At 35.0% G+C, this 25,869-nt stretch overlaps 1 protein-coding gene across 2 annotated transcripts in view; it reads left to right on the plus strand.

Annotated features, from left to right (window-relative positions):
• cad (caudal type homeobox) overlaps positions 1-25,659 on the plus strand; it is a 52,150-nt gene extending 26,491 nt beyond the window's left edge. The window contains exons 2-3 of one of the 2 annotated variants that reach the window (XM_090397293.1): positions 8,457-8,555; positions 24,305-25,659. In XM_090397293.1, the coding sequence (XP_090253419.1) occupies positions 8,457-8,555; positions 24,305-24,636 (431 nt within the window). In that variant the 3' untranslated portion in view covers positions 24,637-25,659. The remainder of the gene's footprint in view (positions 1-8,456; positions 8,556-24,304) is intronic. The other variant, XM_090397294.1, reaches the window with a different exon arrangement.
• The last annotated feature ends 210 nt before the right edge of the window (positions 25,660-25,869 follow it).

Here is a 25,869-nt window from a genome sequence, read left to right on the forward strand (position 1 = left end):
ATTAACACAATCACATCACAAATAGAAACAACACAATATGGCCTTGTAAGACACGAATGGCAAGTTGAAATTTAATGGTTGAATATAGTTTGAAATTAGATAGTCGATGAAACTTGATATAGAATAATGAATGAGGCAGCACTTAATCCAGAGATATCGGCAGAGAGGACAAATCACACCACATAGTCCTTATAAGGACTGGCTTAAAGGGGCGAAGCAATAATGCTTTTCATCTTCCCCGTTATCTGTAAAGGACAGTGTACAAGGTGGTATTGAGTAATTAAAGCTGTGATCATGGCAGGAGAGTAACAGCAATAGCCGAGCCTCAGTTAGAACTTCATTGGCTACAGCATTGCTATCCATTACCCTCCAAGAGTATCATCTTCAACCAATTCACACCACAATCCTTATATCCTTATAAGGACTGGCTTAAAGGGGCGAAGCAAGAATGATTTTCATCTTCCCCGTTATCTGTAGAGGACAGTGTAGGGATAAGGTGCTATTGAAGTATTAAAGCTCTGATCATGGCAGGAGGGTAACGGCAATAGTCGAGCCTCAGTTAGAACTTCATTGGCTACAGCGTTGCATCCATTACCCTCCAAGGGTATTGGATTGAATTGGAATCAATCACCGCATCTCTTCTGAAAGTCCGCACACCACATAAATTCACAAGAAATCTACTTTAAAACAATGTATATGATCACAAAAATGTATAAAAGCAATCATCTGAATTTCGATATTTCCTAAATTATTGTTTTTTCTTTTTATCCAAAAATTATTATTTAAAGCTTTTCATATAATCTTTATGCTAATTATATTATAAATCATTTTTTACTCAAAATACATAACAAAAAAATGGAAACCTTACTCATAACGCTGTAGATAGTAAAATTATGCGGTACTTGAGTCATTGGAATGTTTTATTGTCGAAAAAATGGTGTTTAGTTTTGGGCGGGGATGTTGAAATCTTTGAAAACTGGACTTAGCCAGTTTGTCATGAAAGTTAAAATACCTGCAGGGTGAGTAAGTGGAAGTAAAGCTATTTGACGACTGGAAAGAATTACGAACTAAAAACAAGAAGAAAATGAGTGAATGATCCTTTAAGAACGGTTTGCTTAACCATGAGAACCGAATATCTCCCAAAGCAGTTTCCCTCCCCCACAACAGGATCTGACATTTTTCGTTAGAGTTTGTATAAAATTTGACAGAAACTGTTTCAAGTCATAAAATTTAAACGATATTATTTGAATTCCCAAAAGTTTGTGGATTTATGTAATAGTACATTAAAAAAAATATATATATATATATATATATATATATAAAGCTCATCTGTCGGTATCTTAATCTTAAAGAATGCTGTGCGGGTCTCATTATTTCCTCAATTTTCATGCTTTTATTATCGGACATTGCATTTATTTTTATCGCGTTGTGTCTTTCCCCAAGTATTCATTTGCCTTTAAGGAAATTGAAGCCTTCATATACTTTGTTTTACCGGATTCCTCATCATTGTTTTCTCATAGAAGGAGGAGTAGGATGGGTTGAAGGACACTGTGGGCGTTCTTAATAGTGCCGACAGGTACAGGCGTCTTCAAATTACTTTTATTGCTGCCACACAATAGGCGGTAGCGTTTGAACTCCCGCCTTAACTGCTATTTGGACTAGGGAGTAGTAGGTAGCCACCTGCAGAAGTCCGTACGGTTGCCCCGCCGCACGTGGAACGATGGTGACGGCAAAACGATTAGTCTCCGACGAAACTGGTGCCGTTAGTAGCCTATTGAGCTCCGCCCTTCCCCCCTCATTACACTCCTCCTTGCCGAGTGGGTGGCCAGTGGGAATAATACTGGACTCGTGTTTCCTAAAATCGCATGTTTAAAAAATCCCAGGGATTAAAAAAAAAAAAAAAGCTAATTGCTTCTGTCCTTCAAAGCAACTAGATTCCTGTAAAATTTCCAAAAGAATTCAAACCTTGATGAATCACGCAGTGTAGTTCGTCGAAATTTCAAGTTTTCTTGATGAAATTTTACATGTTATTATTTAGAAAAATAATATAGATTCGATTTATTTTTAAGACAATTACAATACATCTTTTAATGTAAACAATATAGTTTAATAAATTAAGTTCCAGGTGCCTATTGATGGTAATACTTCTTCTTGGAAGTATATATGTGGTCTTTTCTCAGCCCTATTACTTAGTATTATTATGACATTCATTTGGATAAATCTTGTAGAAGGAAAAGACCTGAAATCAAATATATTACACACTTGTATTTGGAAGTGCATAAAATTTCTTGCTTAACTTGTTTCATTGCTGCATTTGACTTGCTTAATTTATTAGAATTTTATTATTTTCGCCCATATAAGCTATTACCGCCATTAAGAAGATATGAGTTATTTGACAGAAGTTTCTCATTAGCGGACTATCTGAAGGTTTTAGCTGTCCCGTTGGTTTTTCTCGTTTCTGTTATGGTTACTGCTTGAGGCATAAACAGCTCCCACTAAGTTAATGTGAGTGCTAATGAAAGAAGGACATAAAACTTTGGGTAATGACCAGCAATTGAGGGGAAAAATCTTTCTCCGTTTCTCCTACTCTATTGTTTGACTTTAGCGAGGGGTCACTGGTACCCAGATGGTCACGCATTAAGAGATCCCAGGTCTTTGTGTCCACTGAACTTGAACGAGACCGAGACTTTGTGGACGGGAGAGTCAGAGTCGCTTGATTGGTAAGCAAACCTGCAGTTTGTCACATGTTGCTGTCACACAATCTGTACAAAAATAAGGATGTCAGTACTTAAAACACATGAAAGTAGGAACTGTATTTTGGGAAAAGGGTCCACTAGATGTATTGCCAGTGAAACTCGCTAAAACCTTTTCTTAATATGCCCCAAGGACACTAAAAAGTGTGATAAGTTGCAGATTTTGAACTCATGCGATAAATTAATATACATGTCGAATTGTATTTCAATATGTATAATAATCATAAGCATCTGATTTAGGTGTCGTTAAAATTCAGTAAGAATTACGTTTTAAAAATATTCAAACATGTCGAAATCTTTAAGAATTATAATTTTTACATCTAGTTTTATACCAAACGTATGGGTGTATCTTTATAATCTACAAAGAGAACTGGAAATTCAACATTACTGTAATACAACATATTACAATAGTAAAACAATCTCAAATATCTAAAATTGGCATCTCACCATTAAGCGGTCATAGTTTATTATCATTGGCTGGTATGTGCGTTATTGGCACAAGGACAACAAATATCATACTACCCCATTATAAAAGGATCTAGCATCGTACATCAAATATAATCATAATGTGAATTACGTTGGCGAAAACTCTATCTGAAGGCAAACTGGTATGCGAATGATTTTAAGCGAAAAAGCTTAAAACCGAGCTCAGATTTTTTCTGTTCTAGATATCTTCATTCGTTGATGGATATCATCACTGTAATAAGTTATTCATTTTTAAGACGATGAAAATGATGCGACTGTCATTTAATTTTCGAAATATCCTTTACATGGTTAAGAGCTATGTGGGTAAGATATGTATACTAGATTAATGATATATTTAAAAGTCGCGTGGTACAGAATATAATCGCTCAAAGTATGGGCGATAATATTCTGTGATTTTAAAATAAAGCCACTGTTTAATCAAAGAACTGTCACTTGAAAAAACGGTTGCAGTCCAAGATGACACGTCTCCAAATAGAGACAACTTTTAGCCTTTTTGCAATTGTGAAGTTGTGAAACCTATTCTATAGCCTGTAGAAAGACAGCCGAACATTTTTCTTGCTTTGTGTATTAAATTCGTCCTCCATATTCCCAATTTTTTAGTGTGTTATCTGGTATGGTATTGTATTGCATTCGATTAAAACTATTTTTACTATCCTATTTATTCCCTTAGGAGATTTTTCTTTAAATGGCATAGCATTATGCGATTTAAAAAAGAGTTAAAAAGTTGAGCCAGTAGGGAAGTTGAGCCAATCTGTTATGTTGATTGCGAGTGTTCTTCTGGCCAATTTGCCTGTTTTGCGGGATGGTAAACCAGAGTTTCCGTGAAAGAAACCTCTGCTATCTCCATAATTACATCAGCTAACTTGTCTTTAGCTGAAAAGCCTTTATAAAGATTCTTCGTGTCATAGACAGGATTCGAACCCAACAGACAATTCATTTATAATCTCTCTCTCTCTCTCTCTCTGCTGAGCTGGAAAAGTTTAGAGAAAGAGGCACAGAAACTTACAAAATCGCGTCTTCTTCGAACAGCAAACCGGATCGTGTGCACCCATTCATTTGTAAACATGATAAAAAGGATGCTTACTGTCATCTCACCTTCACTGGAGTGCAAAATAAAACAAATCACTAGCTTTCCCACTCACTTAAGCGTAAAGGATCTCAGTGAATATAACATCATTCCTAGCAATCACTAGTTTGACTGTGCCATAGATGCATCACTCTCGACGAGGGGGGTGTTATAGCATTTTCCAGTGACAAAAATGTTGTTAACTCTTTAACAACATAAATAACACGAATAGAGAAGTTGTCCACTCGCTGACTTTACACGGTCGTCATTCCAAACTGAAATCATCACTGTATTGTCAATGGAATGATCTCAGTATGTAAACTACACTTCGTTCAAGACATACTTGTTGTGACGTCATGAGATATCACGTGGACATCGCACCACTCTCAGATCACATAACCATTATGAGATCAGATCGGCAAGGAGAGTATTCAAATCTTCCAAGAGTTGGGAAATAACAGAAGGAAATTGAAAGGAACTATCCGGTATCTTTGCGTATAACATAAGGACGCCATTTTACTGGAAATAGGGGATTTGAATTAAACCCCCAGGTATGGTATGGATGCCTTCGTCTTAACAACTATCGAGGATAAGTGGGGGAGGGGGGGGGGCGATGCATTCTGTGCAGTTACTCTTAAGAAACTCAGAGTTTCATGCCGAATATAGAAACTATATATATGTATATATATATAAAGTTCGGCGATTCCAAGGGTAAGCAAATACCTGGATAATACCTGGATACTGCAGCAACTGACCCTTTAGGTAGTGCAAGCTGAGGCAACTCATATCAACGGTGGAGCAAGCTCCGATCACTATTCTTGATATCCATAATGTGAACTCCTAGAAGCTGTATTACTGTTCTACATTATGAGAGAGGGTCACTACCCAGACCGGTTTCAACCTTTATTGAGGTCTCATCAGTGAGTAGGTAGACCTAGTTAATAATACCAAGTTTGTAGCGAACAGAACATACATCCCTTCTATGAGAATTGCCAAGAGGTGTCCTAATAAATTACTAATTATATGAAGAGCCAAAGGCTTCAATTCGGCGAATATGGGATATAATATCCCATAAGAAACAATATGGGATGTAATATCCCTTAACTTAAATAAGTTATGTCGCCGAATTGAAGCCTTTGGCTCTTCATATAATTAGTAACTCTTAAGTAAGTTTGGAAGTGTGATCGGTAACAAGTGCCTTAACTGCTCATGCGTAATTAATCACATGGTTTTTCATAAGGTTTTGATCTCACTTTGAATGACATTCACTTTGAATGATCTCACTTTGAAATATTGACAGGCAGGCAAGCAATATTTGACTCATGCCGCGTAGAAATCGAAAATCTCGAAATTTTAACTCTTGTCAGTACGTCGTGTACAGACCTTCCTTATAAAGATGTTACGGCAATCTTAACGTGCAGGTGACAGTGTACATTAAAAGCGATTTACTACGCCGTTCTGTACAACCGCTATAATCCTGTTGACCTTATACAGAGCCACGTGGAAAGGACGCTCGTTGCGTATAAATTATTGGTTATTTAACAGGCACTTGAACGACCCATTGTGGGTTGTGACTTATGAACAAATTGCATAGGGATTTCCTTTCCTCGCTTCTCTCCGCCTGGCCTGCGAGCACACCCTGCCGTTATGGCTGTAAGTACCGATGCTACACCTCGGTTAGACGGGCACTGAGAAAATTTATGCCCGCCCTTCGGGGGTTGTAAAGATGCATGCAGCAGCGTCCACTTTTACCTCGTTATCCTCGAGAATGAGTTACTGCCAACGTTCGACAACTTGCTTTACTTGTGCCGGAAAGATGACAAGTGGCAAATGGCAAGCCTCTTGCCGTTTACGGGAGCGTCTCTGCGATTCCGAACTGCGCGCGACATTTGGCCGAGCTTGATATCTGGTTTCGTGAATCACAATGCACTGCAGATGCCGAATGGGGGCGAATTGTTATTGCTTCAGGTTGATACGGGGACACAAACATCCCCTCTTTTGGGTAATTAATTGAAATCTTAACTCAAAAGAGAATAATTTATGTATTATGTTCCAATATTTTCCTTTTATGTTGCGGTTTCGAAACATAAATATTGCCCTTTCCTGCACACGTGAGGTCAATGGATCTGTTTTCGTCTATTTGCTTAGTTGACATCTCACCAAGAATCACTTATTTGTTCCACCTTCAGCTATACACTTTGTGAAGAGATCAAAAATGATTTCACTACACCTAGAAAGGTATTAAATTTTGCTTCACATTTTATGATTGGTTAGTTTATTTCTGAGGAATGATTGTCCTTCGTTGAATCTGTTCGGAAAAAACGGCGCGCGTCCGTGATAATATGTAGTGTTATTTAGCACAAGACCGGTCCAGGATTATTTATACAACTTTCATCACAGTTTTAACAATGCATTAAATGCATTCTTGGCTGGGTTTCCAAAAAAGGTTCATAAACGTAGATGAATTATCCAATCTTCCTTTACCCGTTACAGCTTTTTATAAATCTAATTTTTGGTAACGATAGGTGTTTAATCCAATCTTCATCTGCTGTGTCTGTCGATGCACTGCCCTTGTCTGTTTGGATAGATTGTTTGTTTATCAAGATGAAACTCCAAATTTCCAGAAGGAAAAAATAAGTTCGTATAAGACCAGTCACATCACCTTTCAGCTTAAAAGGGCTTTAAAACTTTTACGCATCCCGGAATATAGCTCATCTTTCATACTGAAAGGCGTTTACCGATAGATTACGCTAGGAAAGCGTAATCTATCAATGATATCCAGACGAAATTGTTTTAAATAAGGCTTTGTCATAGAGTTATTAACAATATAAGTAAAAATACTATTAATTAACAGTAGCATAATAGGTCTAGGCATTCAATAAGCAGGCTAGTGATCTCACATTGGGCCATTTCAGGACATTTTAGGTGTATTAGTTTGGTTTTTTTTATTAAAATACTAAATTAATTTCAACGGTAGGCACTGCATTATGATCATCGCCTTGACGGTAATTGCTATAGTTGAAATAGCATCTGGAATTTTGTTTAGAAACTTTGTAGGATATGTAATTGCACAATTAATGCAAATTTTCTTCATTGAAGAATAATTAGGTGAATGATTGACAGTACGATGATAGAATTGCGACAGCCATTCACCTAATTTCTCTGTTTAGGTAGTCATTATTAGCATAACTGATAATAGTGAAATCATTTATGACATCATTAGAGCTTTCATTCTGTTAAATCGCTTAGCGAATGTTGTATTTTGCATAGGCTTCTCAGTGTGAAGATAATCTCTCAGTTTCAGTTTTAATCTAGACTGACATTTGATCTACCATTTTATAGACCATTTATAAAAATACTTTGCTTGTCCTCGTTCTAATAACGTCTCTTCATTTTAACTGAATCTTTTCACCAAAAATCCAGCAGAGGATGCGAATTGCTATTCGATCATCCGTGTTGTATTTCCTTCTCAGATCAAAAGGTTTAGTAAAAAAGCTGAGAAAATGCCAACGATGATTTTCTTCTCAGACGTAAATTAACTGAATCAAGTTTGCCATATGGAAGATACTATAGCTACTTCTCATCTGTGCCAATTACTATTAATATTTGATTGCTGAAACAAACAAACAAAAAAAAATAGTTGAATAAAAATCGTACATTTTGCTCTAACAATGTAAGCTTTGTAAACTGCCTCTGAAAGCAATGTGTAGAAATCTGTGTAAAGAATGAATAGGACTCTGTTAACTGCTAAACGAAAAACAACTTTACTCTGTTATTTATCAGATATGTACAATGAAGAACCTGATACAGCAAAATATACTGTTGGGCGAATGTATAAGTGAAGCAAGTGCAATGAATAGCTATAAGGAAGTGAATAAAGAACAATTTAAAGGAAGAGATAATAATACAGGAATTCAAATAATTTAGTAATTTAGGTACTTGGTTGACTTCTTCTTTTCGAGTGATTGAAGTCCTTATATTAGTTAGTTGCCAGCATTTTTTATATATTTGGGATCAATTAATAATTTATACCTAATCAGTTTAATTGCCTCAATGGGCTATTTAAAATTTTGTCAATACTTATTACTGTCCAAACAGCATGTCTTTTTTCCAGTATCTCTCAGTGATTATGCCCAACTTGTTCATTCCAGGTGGTAGCGAGAAACACACAGTTCCCAGGGATTTCGATGTGATCTGTCATTCTCATCCAGGTCTTGTGTCCACGTCCGGGACATTTCTTTTGCCTGATGGTGAGCAGGGTCATATTTTTAGCATGTTCAACTACTGCATGAATGAACTTTTAAACAATTTGCATTAAAGGAACTTCATTTAATGATTTGATATAAATATTTAATGTCGAAGATGCTGGATTTGTCTAGTTTGGGAATCAACAAAGATTTTTGTAATCTATGTGGGTTTTTCTAGCTTGATAAACAAGCTTCAAGCCAAACAGAATTCTATATAATTTTAGTATGTTTAAAAGGAACTAGTAGTTTTCCAACTTTTTTAGTTAACTTTTTTTGCAATCATTTATTTTCCCCCATACCTTCAATCTGGACAAGTGTTCAGATTTCATTCATTATGCTTGGGATTTTCTTTTTTTTTAAATATAAATTTGTTGCCAGGCTGCTCAAGTGGATAGCGCTTTGTTTTTGCAGCCAATAATCTGTGTTCGAATCCCAGTGCAAACGTGGATGCTTACAAATTCTAAATGGATTTTTGATGAATTTCATCTTTGAGACTACGACCACTGTCTGCTTAGAACTATAATTTAGCTTGGGGTGGTGGTGGTGGGGGGGGGGGGTGGAAATCATGATTAGTCTCTATGTAGAGGAGTTTCTGAATTATCTAATCCATAGCCCAAGCACGGTACTGATGTATAAACCAGATTTAGAAACTTTTGTTTATAGGATTAATATAAGAAAATAAAGCTCTAACAGTGAAATAGGTAAACCTGTTCATTCTAATTTGCATATTACAAGCATTCGTATGGTCCTTTTGCATACTTATCATTATCAATGGTTTTATTAGGGCCTTGGCAACTATTATTGGGATTTCACTTCATAGTATGAGCAGAAATAATAATTCAATTTCTTAAGCTCCAAAAACCTAAGTAGCTAGCTCTAAGCTAAGTGAGCTTAATTTGTAAGAAAATCGTGTTTTCCTGACCGGTTTGGCTGGTACAGGATGAGAAATCCGATTTTCCGAGACGGGAAAAAACCCTCCTAATTTCGTCTAAAATAACTAACTCACCTTGAGCTGAAAAGCTCTGATAAAGGTACTTCTTATTCTAAACAGCATTCGAACCCATGTCTTGTCAACCAAAGGGCATCATTGGTACCGACTGAGCTACTAAAGGTTTCCTTTAGCATAACGAATTATTGCATCATTAATTGTATACATAAAAACCTTCCACATAATATCAAGACTCAAAAAAAAAAAAAAAAAAAAAACTGTTACAGAGTATCTCGTTTCTGATAATGACTAGTTTACTCAAGCAATTGGTAGTGAGCAGGCCTTGGCTAGAAAAACATAATTTGAATCATGTCTGCTCAATGAAGACTTCGTATAGGCCTTTAACTAAATATGAGATAGGAAAAGGCAGGATTTTAGTTCCAGGAAAGTTGAGTTTTTCTTCCTGACAAACAAAAAAAAAAAAAAAAAGGAGAGGGGAAAGAAAGAAAGAAAGAAAACACAACATTGACAGGCATAGCAAAGTATGGAGATTTCTTCTCCCTGGCTTTTGCCAAGGTGAAGAAATAATTTATTGCTATAATTTAATTTACACTACATCAATGCTAAAATGCTTATGTTTAAGGTGCTAATATATTGGATCGCATAATTTTCCAAGCACTGCATACATAAACACACTATGTGAATATTCTCCTTTTTTCCTCATCAATATTGGAAAAGTTCCATTCTGCTTAGTGAACGATCGTTTTAATACTTAGACATTAGCGAATTATACGTAAGTGAAAAGGGCACTTCCTAATGAGTGATTTTGATTCAGATTGCAATGGGTAATTTATTTTTCTGCTGATGAGTGTCTTGTCTAACCAAATGAACTGCAACTGAATTATTTGAATAGTTAATTTCATCAAAGAGAGTTGATGAATTTATTTTTCATTTATTTCATTTGAAGAGCTAAAGAAAAGTTGTATTATTTGAGTTATTCAATCGATATCAAACCATAAAGTAAGAATATTGAATAAATTACCATCATCAGTACCATTCTCAAATTTCCAATATATACAGTACATTCAACAAGGTGTATATAGAATACTATGATGGTGCTACGTGACGAAGCGTATATTATTACTAACAATTTTCCACCAGATTAGTCTGTTATTTGTCAGGACTCCAATACTTTTATATTTTAGTCTTATAGGCATATTCCAACTACAACAAACAACCGAGATCTTCCTCTGGCTACCAGTTTGTTAACCATTCCTTTCCTTTTCGTTCTGTTTTCAAGTGACCAAATCACCTGAAATTTGCTCTTCTCGATCTTCAGTTTTTATCTTCAGACGATGGATGAGAATGATGTGCACAACTACCTTATACCTGATTATACACACACACACCATCTTCTATTTCATTAAGCTGCAACTGTTGATTTAAACTTATAATAGATATACATACAATTTTTCTTTATGCACGTGTTTAAATATGCATATTCGTATTCGCAATGTATTCGTTAAGATAAGATTTTGAATTTAAGATCATTTTAAGCAAAATATGATAGTGTTTGTATTTTATTGCAGTGCATTAATTTAAAAAAATATACATTTATTAAGCATTAATCTTTATTAATGATTAATGTCTACATACATTAATCATGAATGTATAAGGACTTGAAATTATGTGGCAATTTTCTCAAAGTAAAATATGTAATTATCCATTATTATGAAATTAAAGCCATGTTGCCTCATTAACATAATCACAATATAAATATCTTCAGTAAGCAAGCGATTTATTTATGTAATGATATTAAATAAACGTAGAGCTTAAATAAAAACTTTTTCCATGTCTCATTTTATTGAAGAAAAAATAAACACAGAAATGAAAACATCAAAATAGAATGAATAATTTTCAACCTTCTTCAAGCAACGATCTTGAACAATGTTGAAATCAAAATATTCTCAGCACAAAAAGAGCTAATGGTCTCTTAACAAAAGAAAAAAAAAAGTATTTTTCTGCTCTCATGACTGCGCAAGAGCAGAATTTGAGTAACGAAATTACGTAATTACATAAAGAAATTTAAATTCGACTGGACTTAAGATATGCTAAAAAGCTTACGCAAATAAGTATTATTAGATATATTAGATATCTAATATTAATATCTAATAATAATATCTAATATTAGATATACTCGTATACATTGTATTTAATTATTGTACGTATGTGCAATATTTATAGCTGTGTGGGAAATATATTCAAGAACCATCAACTAAAAATTTCTGAAGTCTAATTTGTGAAAAAAAAAACTTAAAAATACTTAAAAATACTTAAAAACTTAAAAAAAAAACATAAAATATTTATTATTATTATTATTTTTATTATTATCTGAGACCTCCAGGGAGTCAACGACTCATCGCGGGAGGCTATAAATCATCCAAACTGTCATACCTTCTCTTAAATTCATTCACACTATATGCACTCCCCTAAATGTCAGCTAATCCACTCACTCACTGCTCCGTGAGAGAAAAACCTAATTCTTAAGTAGTAGTGACTTCCTCGCCCGCACAAATTTTAAGATTGAATCACCATATCATATTACTCCTTTTTTCTTAGATTTTATTTATTTCCAAGTTCAGTGCTGTCCTGCCTCTTCTTGTTCAGGTCCTTTTTCTTATCTTGATAAGTTTCGTCAAACATTTTGACAGTTTTTCTAACTCTCTTTTCTAATAATTTCTTTTAATCGGGATATTTCCAAAGTCAGATTATCCTCAGATAAACTATCATCATCACTGCAGCAACACATATCGAGACAAACGTTCTCTTTAGTAACAAGCTTAACTCGAACTTTAGATACCGCCCTGTTATAGCGAGTTTTCGACGCCATTCTTAACAGTAATAAAAAGTAATATTTTTGCAATCATGCTGTAGTACAATAAATACACTAAAAAAACTACAATCAATAAATACACCAATAAATCTAAGAACACTCAAAAAATCAACAAAAATCACTAATATACCAGGAGCTTTTTAACAGCACGTTTTTTCACCAGATAGATTTAACTGTTACAAAATGTGTATTAGAATACGAAAATTCGACTGGGCTTAGATATGCTAAAAAGCTTAAGCAAATAAGGCATTATTCAATTAAATGCTGCTGTCTGTATTGAATCTGAATATAAAATAAAATATCTGCAAATAGCTACTCGTTTCCATGCAAGTAAGTATTCATTATATGAAAGTCGTAATTTTATTAATATCTTTTTTTACAAACATTTCTTAAATATTCTTATATATTCAACTTTTCCTAATGAATGTTGTTCAGAATTACAGAGTAGCAGGTTAATATTATGTCTGTTCATTGCATATGTTCTTGGTTTGCCTCTTACGGTGTGGAAAGTTTCCGGAAGGGAAAGAAAGCCTGCCATCTCCGTATGTTTCCTATTGGAAACATTTCTCCTTCGAGAAAATAAACTGGAGGGGAGAACTTGCAAGTAACATAATACAATGGTATCTCGCTAATCCGAACTGCGGTTTGAAAGAAAAAAAGTTTTATTTATTACGTATTATTATTTTGTGTACTATTATTTTGCCTCCAAACTCTACTAAATTGTTGCAACCAATGGATCAGAACATAATACAATCCATTAAATTAAAAGATCATAAAGACCTGCTTTTGAATGTAATTTCCCAAAATTATGACGTTACCACATCAATAAAAAATAAATTCGAAGGATGTAGCATTCTCAGTTGCTGCTGCTTGGGAAGCCTCGAACCTGAAGCAATTCGAGCGTCATGGAAAAAACTGTGGCCTTCTAGAATTTACCAAGATAATTACGGTGATAAACAAAAAAGGGAAAATTCAATACGTGCATAATTTGGTTAAAAATATAAATCCAGATGTTGATATTTCACAAACGAATGGATTACAGGTAGAACCGAAAGTGAATTCGAAATCAAATCAGATGCTGAAATAAATATGACGATACATAATGAATTAGAAGACGATGATGACGATAAAGAATTCGGGGGGGGGGAAAAAAGTAAAACACGGAGAGGCCGTTGACAGGTTTAATGTGTATAAAATGGGCTAAGCAGAATGATACGCCATTCCACAAAATTTTATTACTAATGCAGTTCCGATAAGAAGCATTCGAAAAAGGTTTAGCTTCCAATAAGCGAAAGAAAATCAATGACTTTTTTTACAGTGAAATAAAAAAACTTTTCTGTGTGTTGTGTACAAGAAAGTGAATTTTTTATACAAATTAAGTTACGTACTAAACTATGCAATTTTATTAAATCAGAATCCTCAGTAATACAGGTACATACAAACTAAATTTTTTTACTAAAATAAACTTGTGTACTGTTATTTTTTTAAGTTTTACATTACAGTACGGTAGCTTTTTTTCTATCAATTACTTCATTTATTTACAGAAATAAATTGATGGACCATTAGAATCTGATTATTTTTGTCTTAAACGCTAGTTATTGTTGTCTTTTGGGGGGAAATTCGCTAATTCGAACGATCACTGTTTTTATTTGTTCGGATTAGTGAGATGCTAATGTACTTCTCGTGGCCTTAATTAAACCAACAGTTTTGCACGATTTCTTCTGGTTCACTACATCTTCATTTTGTCTATATTTTGTGGATTGCTGACATCATGGATATCAATAATGGCCAAGAACGTAATTTACAATTAATTTTATGTAGAGATAAAACTGCCTAGATCTGTGGGCACGCGCTTTTTATCTGAAACATCCACGAAAGGGCACAAAGAAAGCGTAAATTAAAGTAGACCTCGGGTGGTCTAAGGATTAGACACTTCGGAAAACATACTCTAGTGCCTAACATGGACCATTTCAAGATACTTCAGGTCTTCCAATGAAAAACTTAGAACTCGTCTCTGAATCGATATGGTTACTTCGTAGCCTAAATTTTCGAAAAACGACTTCAACCAGATAACCGAAATCCATTGTCGAATTTCGTAACAGCGTATTGCGATTTGCCACTTAATTTTGAATTATTATTATTACGCGAGCATTTCCATGGAGTTATTCCCACTATCATATTTTAAGTTCATTTCTATCAAGCCACTCACAACTGCCTCTCGCTATTCCTTCCAGTCATTCACCACTGTCTCAACAACAAATCTAGTCCTCATAACCACACTCTTTCACAACTTCGACCACTCGCCATCTATTGAAATATTTATTTTATGTCATTTGTAAGCCACACACGTTTAGCAGTTTATCCTCATACGGATCATTCCATGTCACCAGCTTGTTCACTCGTCTTTGAATCCTCTCCACCTTCTGATCCCTAAGAAACCCAGGTAACCAAGCCTGTACACAGCAGTCTAGATGCGGCCGAATCATAGCCTTATAAAGAGATAAATAATCTACCTATCTTTACTTGTTAGTGTATTTTTCGATATCCAAGTAATCTTTTGAGCTATTTGTCCAGCTTTTGCAATATGTCCTGTGAACCTTATCAAGCATCAATTCCAGACCTCTCCCCTTGTTAATTTCCTGCAATCCAGTATGATCGATAATACACAACATGCAATCTTTTCATCGAAGTATTAGATTATAAGGATTTAAATTTTCTGTTGCATTTTTATGACTAAGTAATTCAACAAAAAGCCTCCTAGCTCGATTAGTTTTCGACGAAGCCCTCTTTTTTTTGGAAAGACTTGACTGGATTTGAATCTTGTCTGTGATCCGAAGAACCTAATAAGGTTCTTCGGATCGCAGACAATCAATAGACTTGCGTTAGATGGTCTCATACAGAAGTGAAGGATTTGTTCCTCCCACAAACTCGGGTTTTTTGTACCTCAAAATAAGCAAACCAATTTTAATAGCAAAATTAGGTTTTTGCTAGAAACCAGTACATGTCTAGCTATGTGGGCAGTGCACGTCTGTTAAATGAGCTTGTTTTTCTGTCTGGTCTGCAATCTTAAGAAGTGGCAGGATTTTCACCTCTCTTTCTATGACTGTCTGCGATATCATTTCATTACTTACGAATAGCAGAACACATGCAATTGCCAGACATACTATAGTACGGCCACACTTTGTAGAGCTCCGCTTGGCTTTCTGCCAAGAATAGTCGATTGATACTGAAGGGGAGAAAGAAATGAAGTACGAATTTGTCGCTAACATGCGAAATCACGTGCTTTCTTGTCTGTCGCTGAATTAATTTAAAAACTATAATGTTCGTAAAAGAAAAGCCAAATTTTCCAACCTGTAATAATAACAAACTCATCCCAGAAGACGGATTGATTATTCTATTATCGGAATGGATTCTCCTTTTCGTTACATGCGCAGAAGTGTCGAAGGGTCTCGAATCTGTGGGCGTACTATACTACACTACACTGGCCTCTAGTCCTCATTTGCTTCGGCTGTAATCATGAACAATCAATCGCTGAATCACAACATTCGACTGATTTCCACTAAATTCCGAATTATGATCCCATGTGAACTTCAGCTAAATCTGACAAACGCAAAGTGCTTCTGAGTGTAGGGGAAGGGAGATCACATCCTTCGGGACGACATTGTTTATGATTCTGAAAAATTCAACCTGATGTTGATAGCATGATCAGGTTGGGAGAGTTACTTCTTTCAGATTTATCTGTGGGGGGAAAGTGACTCTTCTACACAGTTTGCAAGTTGCACCGTTCAGCAGGTTGCGACCAAATTTGGAATATAGTCGTTTTTTACGAAGTAGGAGGATTAAACGACAACAAGAACAACAACCACTAATTGATAACATTAATGCATGAAAGTAGCTGTTTCTGAATTTCAGTTGACTAATTCCTACTTAGAGCCTTTGTATTTCAGTCAGTATAGATGAAGCCCTTTGGTCGGTAAGACATGGGTTCAATTCCCATCAGTGACGTGAGGACCTTTTATCTGGTCTCTTTCGACTAAATGTGAGTTAGCCAGTCTCATACGGAGGGAGGAGTTTTTTTCTCTCGGAAACTAGGTTTTTCGTCCCCAAGAACAGACAAACCGACCCGTGAATACACGTATCTACAGGCATAGAACACGCTGGGAGGCATTGGGATAACCACCTTATCCTCGACACCGCAACGTAAAAGAGGAGGGAAGGAATAATAAGCTGAAGGAGGATAATTCCTACTTCTTCAGTGTTTAGTTTACTTTTTGGTGCTTTTTATGAGATAATAAATATTAGATCTAAACTACCATTAAAAATCAGTAAAAACAAAATTTTCATGGAGCATTATGTTGATATGGCTTTCAACTGTATCCATGTTGCATAATTTTTTCCGTAGGTTTTAATGTAAAAATAATCTACTACTTATTTTGAAATTTATTTGCTTACCTTTGCCTTTAATAATACTGAAATCTCACATTTCTTTTGCTTTGGTTCATTCATACCTCTAGCCTCTTCTGGTGCAAACACATCACATCCTAACTTCCAAAAAAACGTCCATAATCTTCTCCTTTCAAGACGCTTCCCCCTTCCTGAACAACTTATTATTATTTGGCACTATAGCCCCCATGTAGGGCCTTGGCCTCCTTTTTTTTGATGGGGGGGTCACACTCACTACGAGGTGGGGTCGTATCACTTTCAACCATATGTAATTGTCTGTGAAGCGTTGTGTTCTTTAGACCGGTTTGCCTGCTTTGCGGGAGGAAAAAACCCCAGATAAACTGGGAAGAAAAACCATACAGTCCACGCCCAAGACCGGCTAATTTGGCTATGTCTGAGAAAGATCCTTAAGCTCCTCACGTCAGCGACGAGAATCGAAAGCAGGACACCCCTTTCCCAGGCATATGGTTGCAGAACGCGTAACCACTCGGCTAACCGTGTGGACTCCTGTACAACTCCTAACATTATAAATCTCAAATCTGCTCGGTCTTAAAATACTGTTCTCACGTTTGGCCTGGTGCAATGGAAACTTCCTTCAAATGTTAATGCTATCTACGGGGATATGCAATGTATACTTAATAGATGACCCTTTCCACTTCAGTCACTTTCTCGTATGCGTTCTGATTCTGATTTGTCCTTTCTAAAGGTATTTTCATGGCAATGTTTTGCTTAACTGGCCACTACATTCTTCCCTTTTCCCCTAAGCAAACTTTTTCTCTAGTTACATCTTCAAACTTATCGAAGTTTGCATTCTTCCCTTTCATTCAATGTCTTGGTTCTGCGAAATGGTTAGAATGAAATTCACTCCGCTTAGTCCAAAGACCTCTAGCTCTTTACATACATACTTTAACAGGTCAGTTCTTTCTCTTAATCCCTTATCCACACACTGTACTCTTCTTTTACAGATTTTGTCAACGCTCGTGTGTAGGGAGTTCTTAAAATTTTAAGTTTCTCTTAAAATCACTCTAAGACCAGTTTATAATCTGATAGTTCACCACCCACCCTAAGTAGTAGATGATAACACTTCAAGAATTTGCTAGGCAGTTGTTTGAGTAAAGCAATTAATTCTCATTTCATATATGCAGTTTGTTTTGAACTGAGAAGGGACCAAGCGATTTTTAGTTGTTAATGCAACTGGATAGTCTTATCAATGGAATGTTCTGAGACATGACATAATATGCCATACAGGAATTAATATACTGGTCTAGTTGGTGATTTGGAACGTGTCTGTCTTTGATCTTTAAATGACAAGTTATGAGGGTGAAACCGTGGTATGAATCTTGGTAAAAATCTTTAGGTTAAAAATCATTATAATTATTATTTGATTAGTATTTTGCTTATTGAGGCTTAAAAGTGGCTTGAAAAAAGTTCCATGTTTGTTCTATAGAATAGAATATCGGGAATATCCAATCATTAACTCATCCGTTTAGTTTACTTGTATGGTAGGGTTACAACGCATCTCTGTGTGTGGGATTTTAAAAAAAAATGCCGGTATTACTTACGAAGGCCAGAAGACTGTTAAGAAAGAGAGAGAGAGAGAGAGAGAGAGAGAGAGAGAGACTAAGTTCGAGGAAGTAGAAAAATATAGTATAATAACTCAATTGAATGTAGGCGAGAGGATAAGGATACTGAGTACCGATCATCCATTCTATTTTATTTATTATTTTTTAGTTACCTTCCAATGCGCAATTACCTTCAACGTCAAATCAGCAAAAATACGTTTGTTTTTAGATTTCGTATGACATTCTGTCTTTCTGGCTCTTTCCTATCACGAGATAACACATAGACAATATGGCGTTCTTCCTCTGAGTTAAAAAAAAAAAAAAAACTCCAAAAGACAACCATTCTTTTGTAGGCGTCTGCTATAAATTACTTTGTTTATCTCGGAAGAAGTCTTATGGAGCTATTATGTTCCCTTAAGGAAGCTCGTGCTCGGTTCATTTTATTGATTTATTACCCTCAAGTGTCCGGGAAGGATTAAACCTCAGCCAGGCATCTATGCAAACAGAACCAAAGATGATTTAAAGTTGGTCAACCCTTTTTTACCTTAAACCTAACGCTTACTTACGTACCTGATCTGACCGATAAGCTCTCTTTTTTGAGAGTTCTTCATCGCTCACTTTAACTCTCTTTTCCTTCTTCGTTTTCTCTCAAGGGATATAATGATGAGAGGATGGATTAGTTAAATGGTTACTATTAATTCCGTTTAGCATGGGGTTCGTAAATTTTCGGCACCGCTAAATATACTGAAGTGACGGTTAAGACATAATGTTGACTGTCTGAATGGCCATTTAATAGGAATAAAAATGTAAGCATTGCTGGCGTCTTTTAATGGATCCTTCAGTTTTAGAAGAGCGAAAACATCCGAATTACCTGAGGGATTTCTGGCTGTCTTCAACACTTCCACTTTTATTAATCCTTGAGATCATTAAGTTACTTCCTTATCTCTGCAAATGTTTCTATCAAGTGAAGATAAATTAGTGCTTATGCCCCGAAGAGACACTTCGAAAGCACGATCGAAAGTCTGCAATTCATTCGCTGATGTGCCCTCTATAGAAGAAAACAGGAACTATTCCATAAATTTTGTTTTATTTTGTTTGTCCCGAGGAAATGAACTGAAATATATTCTTATGTAGAGATTTCTTTGCTTCTAAGAAGGAAGAGATTTGTGCGTGCTTTAAAGCATATTTTTTGTCTCTGTAAGGTGAGCCTAAGCTCGATATTTTATTTTATTATTTATTTATTTATTTATTTTTTACTTCTGGCTAAAATTTAAGTAACACTGTTTACTTTGCTTCAGTGTTTTGTTGGGCATTTTAGAAATAAACTTGTGTCCCCTACAAAAGTTAACACCTCGGTTTAGATGTTGACGTAATTAAATTCCTACAGGAAACTATACTGATATATATTGACGAAATATATACAAAATATATGCCAGTATAATAAATTAAATTTTAAAATTTTAAATTGATTTTGAAACGCGTTCTTTAACAATTTTTATGGGAAAAGTATAGCAAGCAATGACAATTCTGGAAACCAGTCGCATTTTTTTGGCATACTGTTGGTTGTTGTAGACAATTAGCATCGGAATGGTAACAATTGAGGATTAGGCAAGTAATAATTTTATTTATATAATAAACTAAACTGCTGTAGAGACTGGCTTTCAAACTGAGCTCAACTTGAAGATCGCCACAGTCCTGGGGATTATGATTAGAGCTTCCAAATTATGTGAACCGAACTCATTAAATTATCTGGCTATCTGTGATAATGAACGAATATTTTAAACATATGATGATAAGCAACCAGACTCAGATAACAAATACTGGGCTATTTAATTTTGTCATGTCGATAGTGAGCAATTTTACAACTAGCTTTAAAAAATAAGTCAGTTTTTACATATTTGGGCAAAAAAATATTAATGAGGACTATAATCTAAACCCGATTATAATATAATATAATTATTCAGGTACTACTTATGGAGGCAAAATGAAGTTGACTTTGGATATAACTTATTAGGAAAAATATGTCTAGGAGAAACCGAAAGAGCATTTTCGTTTCTGCAAGACACGGAAATGCTTGACATCACGCGACCCTCTCAGAAGGACAATCTGATATTTAATTAATGACTCAATTCCCAGAAATGATGTCAAACATGATATCACGTACAGAAAAATTAGATTTCTCAACCGTTTTTTTTTAATGAAGAATTTACTTTATTATGCAGGAAGACTGTGTGTGTGTGTGTGTGTGTGTGTGTGTGTGTGTGTGTGTGTGTGTGTGTGTGTGTGTGTGTGTGTGTGTGTGTGAGCGGGATTACTTCGGAGACATTCGGACGCCTTTCTCGACATCCCAAATCTTTATTCCAAGCAGCGCCATGTCTGGACGAGTTTCGGTTAGCGTAAGGATTATTGATATAGCTTCGGCCTCTTTGTAGCGATTGCTGTTACCTGCACTCTCCGTCTAAGCTTTGCAGTGCTTATCAGAGCAGGATTTTCACGACGTGCTTCAATGATAATGCAAACATTATCATTTATTTTGAGCTAGGTTTCTTTCAGATTGGCAGCCAACGGTGTGAATAGAGGACAGGACCCGTATCACCGCCCTATCGTCGTGAACAACTTTAACCTGGTGTCGACACCTCAAACAATAAGGCATGCGGCACTAAAAGCTGCACGACCGCTGGCCCCGTGTGGTGCACACGGCATCTGGTACAACGTTTCTTCTCCCCACACCTCTCCCCCCTTAATTCCAGCGAAGTTAAGCAAGATACGTACAGATAGCGAGACCATAACTGCAACTCAGCGGTCGCCGGCAGCCTTTAATGTGACAAGTATCTTATTTACTTTGGCTAGTGGCGTTCGTCACCGCCCCTAAATGCTGAGGTTGCTAGGATGCGGCTGCTTCCCGTTTCTTGTGCAGTTAAGATGAAAAAATCGCTTATTTTGTTTTAAAATATGCTTCACTAATTACCGTTCTCTGTGTTTGGAAAATTTATATGCAAATATATATGTGTGTGTGTGTGCGCGCAGATATTTTTAAAATTCCGATGTATGCAAATGATTGAATTTGAGGTTTCAGTGAACTACACACTGAAAATGGGGAGATGGAGCGAGTTATCCTGATTTTTGCAAGAAATGTTTATCTCTCGACGTGACACGATATTGTAAATGAAAATATGACATTTTCCATTATTTAACTAAGCGTTCACTTCCTATCAGTGCAATGATTGCGAGTTCAAGGAGTATCTTATGTAAGAGAAGGTAAGTCGATCAACGATAATTTGCATTAAAGACATCTGTGGAGTGAAAACATTGCAAATATTCCCACTTTTGAGCCTAAAATCAATCGATTCTGTAACATGTTTGTATGATTCGATTTACTATACCGAAAGGTTGTTTTATCGTGTACGACGTAGATAACAATACTGTTATGTCCGATCCAGTTGTTTTCGACTTGATGATCTTCTGAACAAAGGCTCTCCATCCCACTCGGCCTCTTGTCGCTTCTTTCAGTAATTGTAAGTTCAAGTCAGTAAGTTCTTTTATGTTGTCCATCCAACTCTTGTGATCTTCCTCTTCTCATTCCCTCAATCTTCTCCAACATAACTGCCTTTTCCAACGATTCATCAGTTGGCATATGTCCAAAGTACATCAACTTCTGTTTAGCGATCATTGCCTCCAAGGAGCATTCTATATTCTCTAAAATCTTTTTATTGATCATTCTTGCAGTCCATGGGATTCATAATAGTCTCCTTCACACCCAACAATTCAAATGAATCGATTAGCTTTCTGTCTTTCTTCTTAATAATCCATCTTTCACATCCATACATCACTACTGGAAATAGCATTGCTTTGACAATTCTAGCTTTCGTGGCCTTACTCGCACCTCTATCGTTCATAATTTTTGTTAGATTTAACATTTTTTTTTTTTTTTCCATGACTATCCTTTTTTTTTTAATTTCATCTTCACATTTACCATCATTTATGATTCTGTATATCCCACTAAATCATTACTTTCAACGATTTCTATTTTATCTCCCTCTATTATAAATTCATTTAAATTGCCAGAAGCCATTACTTTTGCTTTGCTGATTAAATAAGCCCGGCTTTGTTACTTTCCGTTTTAACCAATAGAATCAACCGCTCCAGATCTTCCTTAGTTTCTGCTATGAGGGTCGTATCATCTACATATCTTAAATTATTTATTTTTCTGCCACCAATCCTAATTCCAGCTGTATCTTTCTGTAAATCAACCATTCTCATAATATATTCACTATAAATATTAAAACGGTAGGGCGACAGTATACAACCCTGCCATATCCCTTTTTTTCCATTCTAGAAAACACTGTCTGTTTCTTCAAAGACTGTTTTTAACTGAAGCTTCTTGGATGTCATACAGCTCTCTTATCAAGATAATTAGATGTTCAGGTATTCCCATTGATCTCATTACAATCCACAGTCTGTTGTGATTCACGCAATCAAAAGCTTATAATGAATGAAGTATATGAATATTTCTTTCTGAAATTCTGTTATTCTTTCCATAATCCATCTGATGTTTACTATTTGGTCTCTACCTTTTAAAGCCTGCCTGTTCTTGTGGCATTTCTCTGTTCACATATGGCCACAACCTTTGTTGGATCACTTTCAGTATAACTTTACTTGAATCTGAAATTAAAACGATGGTTCTATAATTCTCACAATCTCTGGATTTGACTATTTTGGAATTATGATGAATACTGGTGTTTTTCAGAAAAAATTCTAGGCTGGAATATTTTCTTCCAAACTTGTTGACAAATTTCAGTCATTATATTCACTACTTCTACCCCAGCTGCTCTCAATAATTCCACTAATGTGTCAGTATTGAAAACCGTTGTTATAGTAACAATGCAGTGTAGATTAACAAAAGGTGCACTACTGGATTTTTATTTTTAGAGGGACCTGTGGCATAGTATAATTATTAAAAACTATTATTATTACTACCGTGGACTTACGTATTAATAATATAATGATATAATATTATTATATTATTATTACTGTGGACTCACGTGTTGTTTTTAATAATAGCACTACTGGATTAACAGTTTATTCTAGATTAAAGGGAAACAATCTGAAAATTAACTAAAACAGTTTTTAGATTTCAGATGGTTGTGTGTTGATTATGTATTTAGTAAAAAAGCAATCAAATGGCTGTAATTGGGTTAGCTGATCAGAAAAATTTTCAAAATTCTCGACGTTTGTGACGTATGACCTTCACAAAGATGGCTAACATTGAAAATACATTTCTAAACGAATCGATGTTATATTTAATATAATATAAGAGTACTAAATATAAAATTTTAAATAAATTATTTTTATTTTTAATCAAAATTTCCTTATATATTTTTTTAGATATCTTTTATTCAAAAGAATACACAGAATAGTATGTTTTGGGTATTGAAAATATTCTGTAATTCACTGTAAATAGTCTTATGGTCTCCTGGTGAAGAATCAATAATAACAACAAGAAATCCATTACACTTTAATCATTCAAAAAAAAAAAGTAATTATAAAATTATTTTAGATGCAGATATTTTATATATTTATATACTCCTTTTATAGATCATTTGGATTTGAAGGTTTTAGGAAGATTCTTGAAATATTTCATTGTGGTAATCTGTCATCATTCTCAAAACACACCAACTACATCACAGAAATACGTACATGGTTTTTCTAAAATTTCGTTGATTTTTCAAGCAATACAAAAGGGGGGGGGGGGTGAACAGAGAGCTAGCAGCCAAACTTCCGTTTTATCATATACTAGCAATAGTATATTTGCAATCTAAAAATTCTGGTATGTGCAATTTTATAATAAAATTATGTATTTATAAAATTTTATGATTAATTTTATTTTATTTTCAATTATTTGATTCAAATTATTATTTTTATACAGGGAAAACACGCACAAAGGACAAATACAGAGTTGTATACAGTGACCATCAGCGTCTGGAATTGGAGAAAGAATTTCACTACAGTAGATACATTACTATTCGACGGAAATCAGAGTTGGCCAGCATGCTGGGCCTTTCGGAACGGCAAGTGAAGATATGGTTCCAGAATCGTAGGGCTAAAGAAAGGAAACAAGCAAAGAAACGGGAAGAAATTATGCAAAAGGGAAAAGAGCAAATGCAACAAAATATTCACATTCCTAATAGTATAACTGCGATAAACATTAACGCGGTTTATAAACCTTTGATAGGACCAGAAGCAGAAACCCATTCTTAAAATTTTCTTTTCGGTATTTCTTTTAGCTGCTTAGATGTATGCTGGAGAATTACCGCTGGAAAGAACAATTAAATCAGTCAAGTTTTGTAGCGTTTGTAACTGGAAACGAAGGACAAACTGTTTCTCTTCTAAAATGTTTTACATGTCATCATTTATAGGTGGAAGTGTGTTCGCAGATCAGATATGTGCGCATGTGCAATACAGCTTGAAATAATGTGCGATGGTTCTAGTGAATATGCTCAATGTTTAAGTGTTTCCTGGTTGTAGTGGAAAATGCAAATAGATTTCTCTTGTACATATCTACGATCTGCTTGAAATCATTAAACAATTATAATGAAGTGCAGCACACACACACAAATTGTTCCTATAAACAAAATAACGAAGTTATTTAGACTTGTGTCCTAAAATTGCTGCTAGATATATTATGTACATAGAATCGCTGCTATGCCAGGCTTTGTAACTTAATCATTTTCAATCTGAGCTCAAGGTGTGTGCTTAATATAAAAGAGAATTTTAGTCTTAAAAAATGTTTAAAAAGTCTTAAAAAATCTCATTTGTAGAATGGTGGTGTAGGAGTATAAATAGATAGGTAACTATTATGTTAACTTTTATTCGCGATGTGTCATCTGAACTGTTCATAAGATCATGATTAAAAACAATGTAAAGGAAGTCGACATCTGTCAAACTAGTTCGTGTTAAAGGCAATCGGTTGTTAAAATGGCATCTCAATTGATTTGTAACGAATTTCTCTTTATTATAAGAATGTTAGATTTTATTTCTCTACAGATCTGGTTTACATTATTTGTGCTGTGTAGAAGCCAGAAGAATCCAGAATAAAAGAAACATATTATTTATCCGTCCGAACGACAGTTAATAGGAATAACAGAAAAAGAAATTAATTTACAGAATGGCATTTAAAGTATTTAATCAGGATGTCTGTTGTATATCTTATTATGTATGAATGTATCAATCTTCATCTTCTATTCATTCCAATGTTCATTAAACTTTGTGCCAAGTTCTTCACTATTGTTCTTAATAGTATTTTTCACCTCGTTCTAGCTTTCAAACAAATCTGATTAAATACACTCTTGAAATAATATCAGATATTATATTGTTATATTAATGGTCACAGTTTATTGGTGATATCGTTGTGCACACTGGATTTTGATACATTGGCTAATTTGAAATCCAGAATTATAAACGTTTACAGATACTTTTAAAATGTATATAAAA

Source organism: Typopeltis vanoorti, chromosome 8 (assembly GCF_054136105.1).
Source record: "Typopeltis vanoorti isolate ZY-2024b chromosome 8, IOZ_Tvanoo_1.0, whole genome shotgun sequence".
Classification (NCBI taxonomy): Eukaryota; Metazoa; Arthropoda; class Arachnida; order Uropygi; family Thelyphonidae; genus Typopeltis; species Typopeltis vanoorti.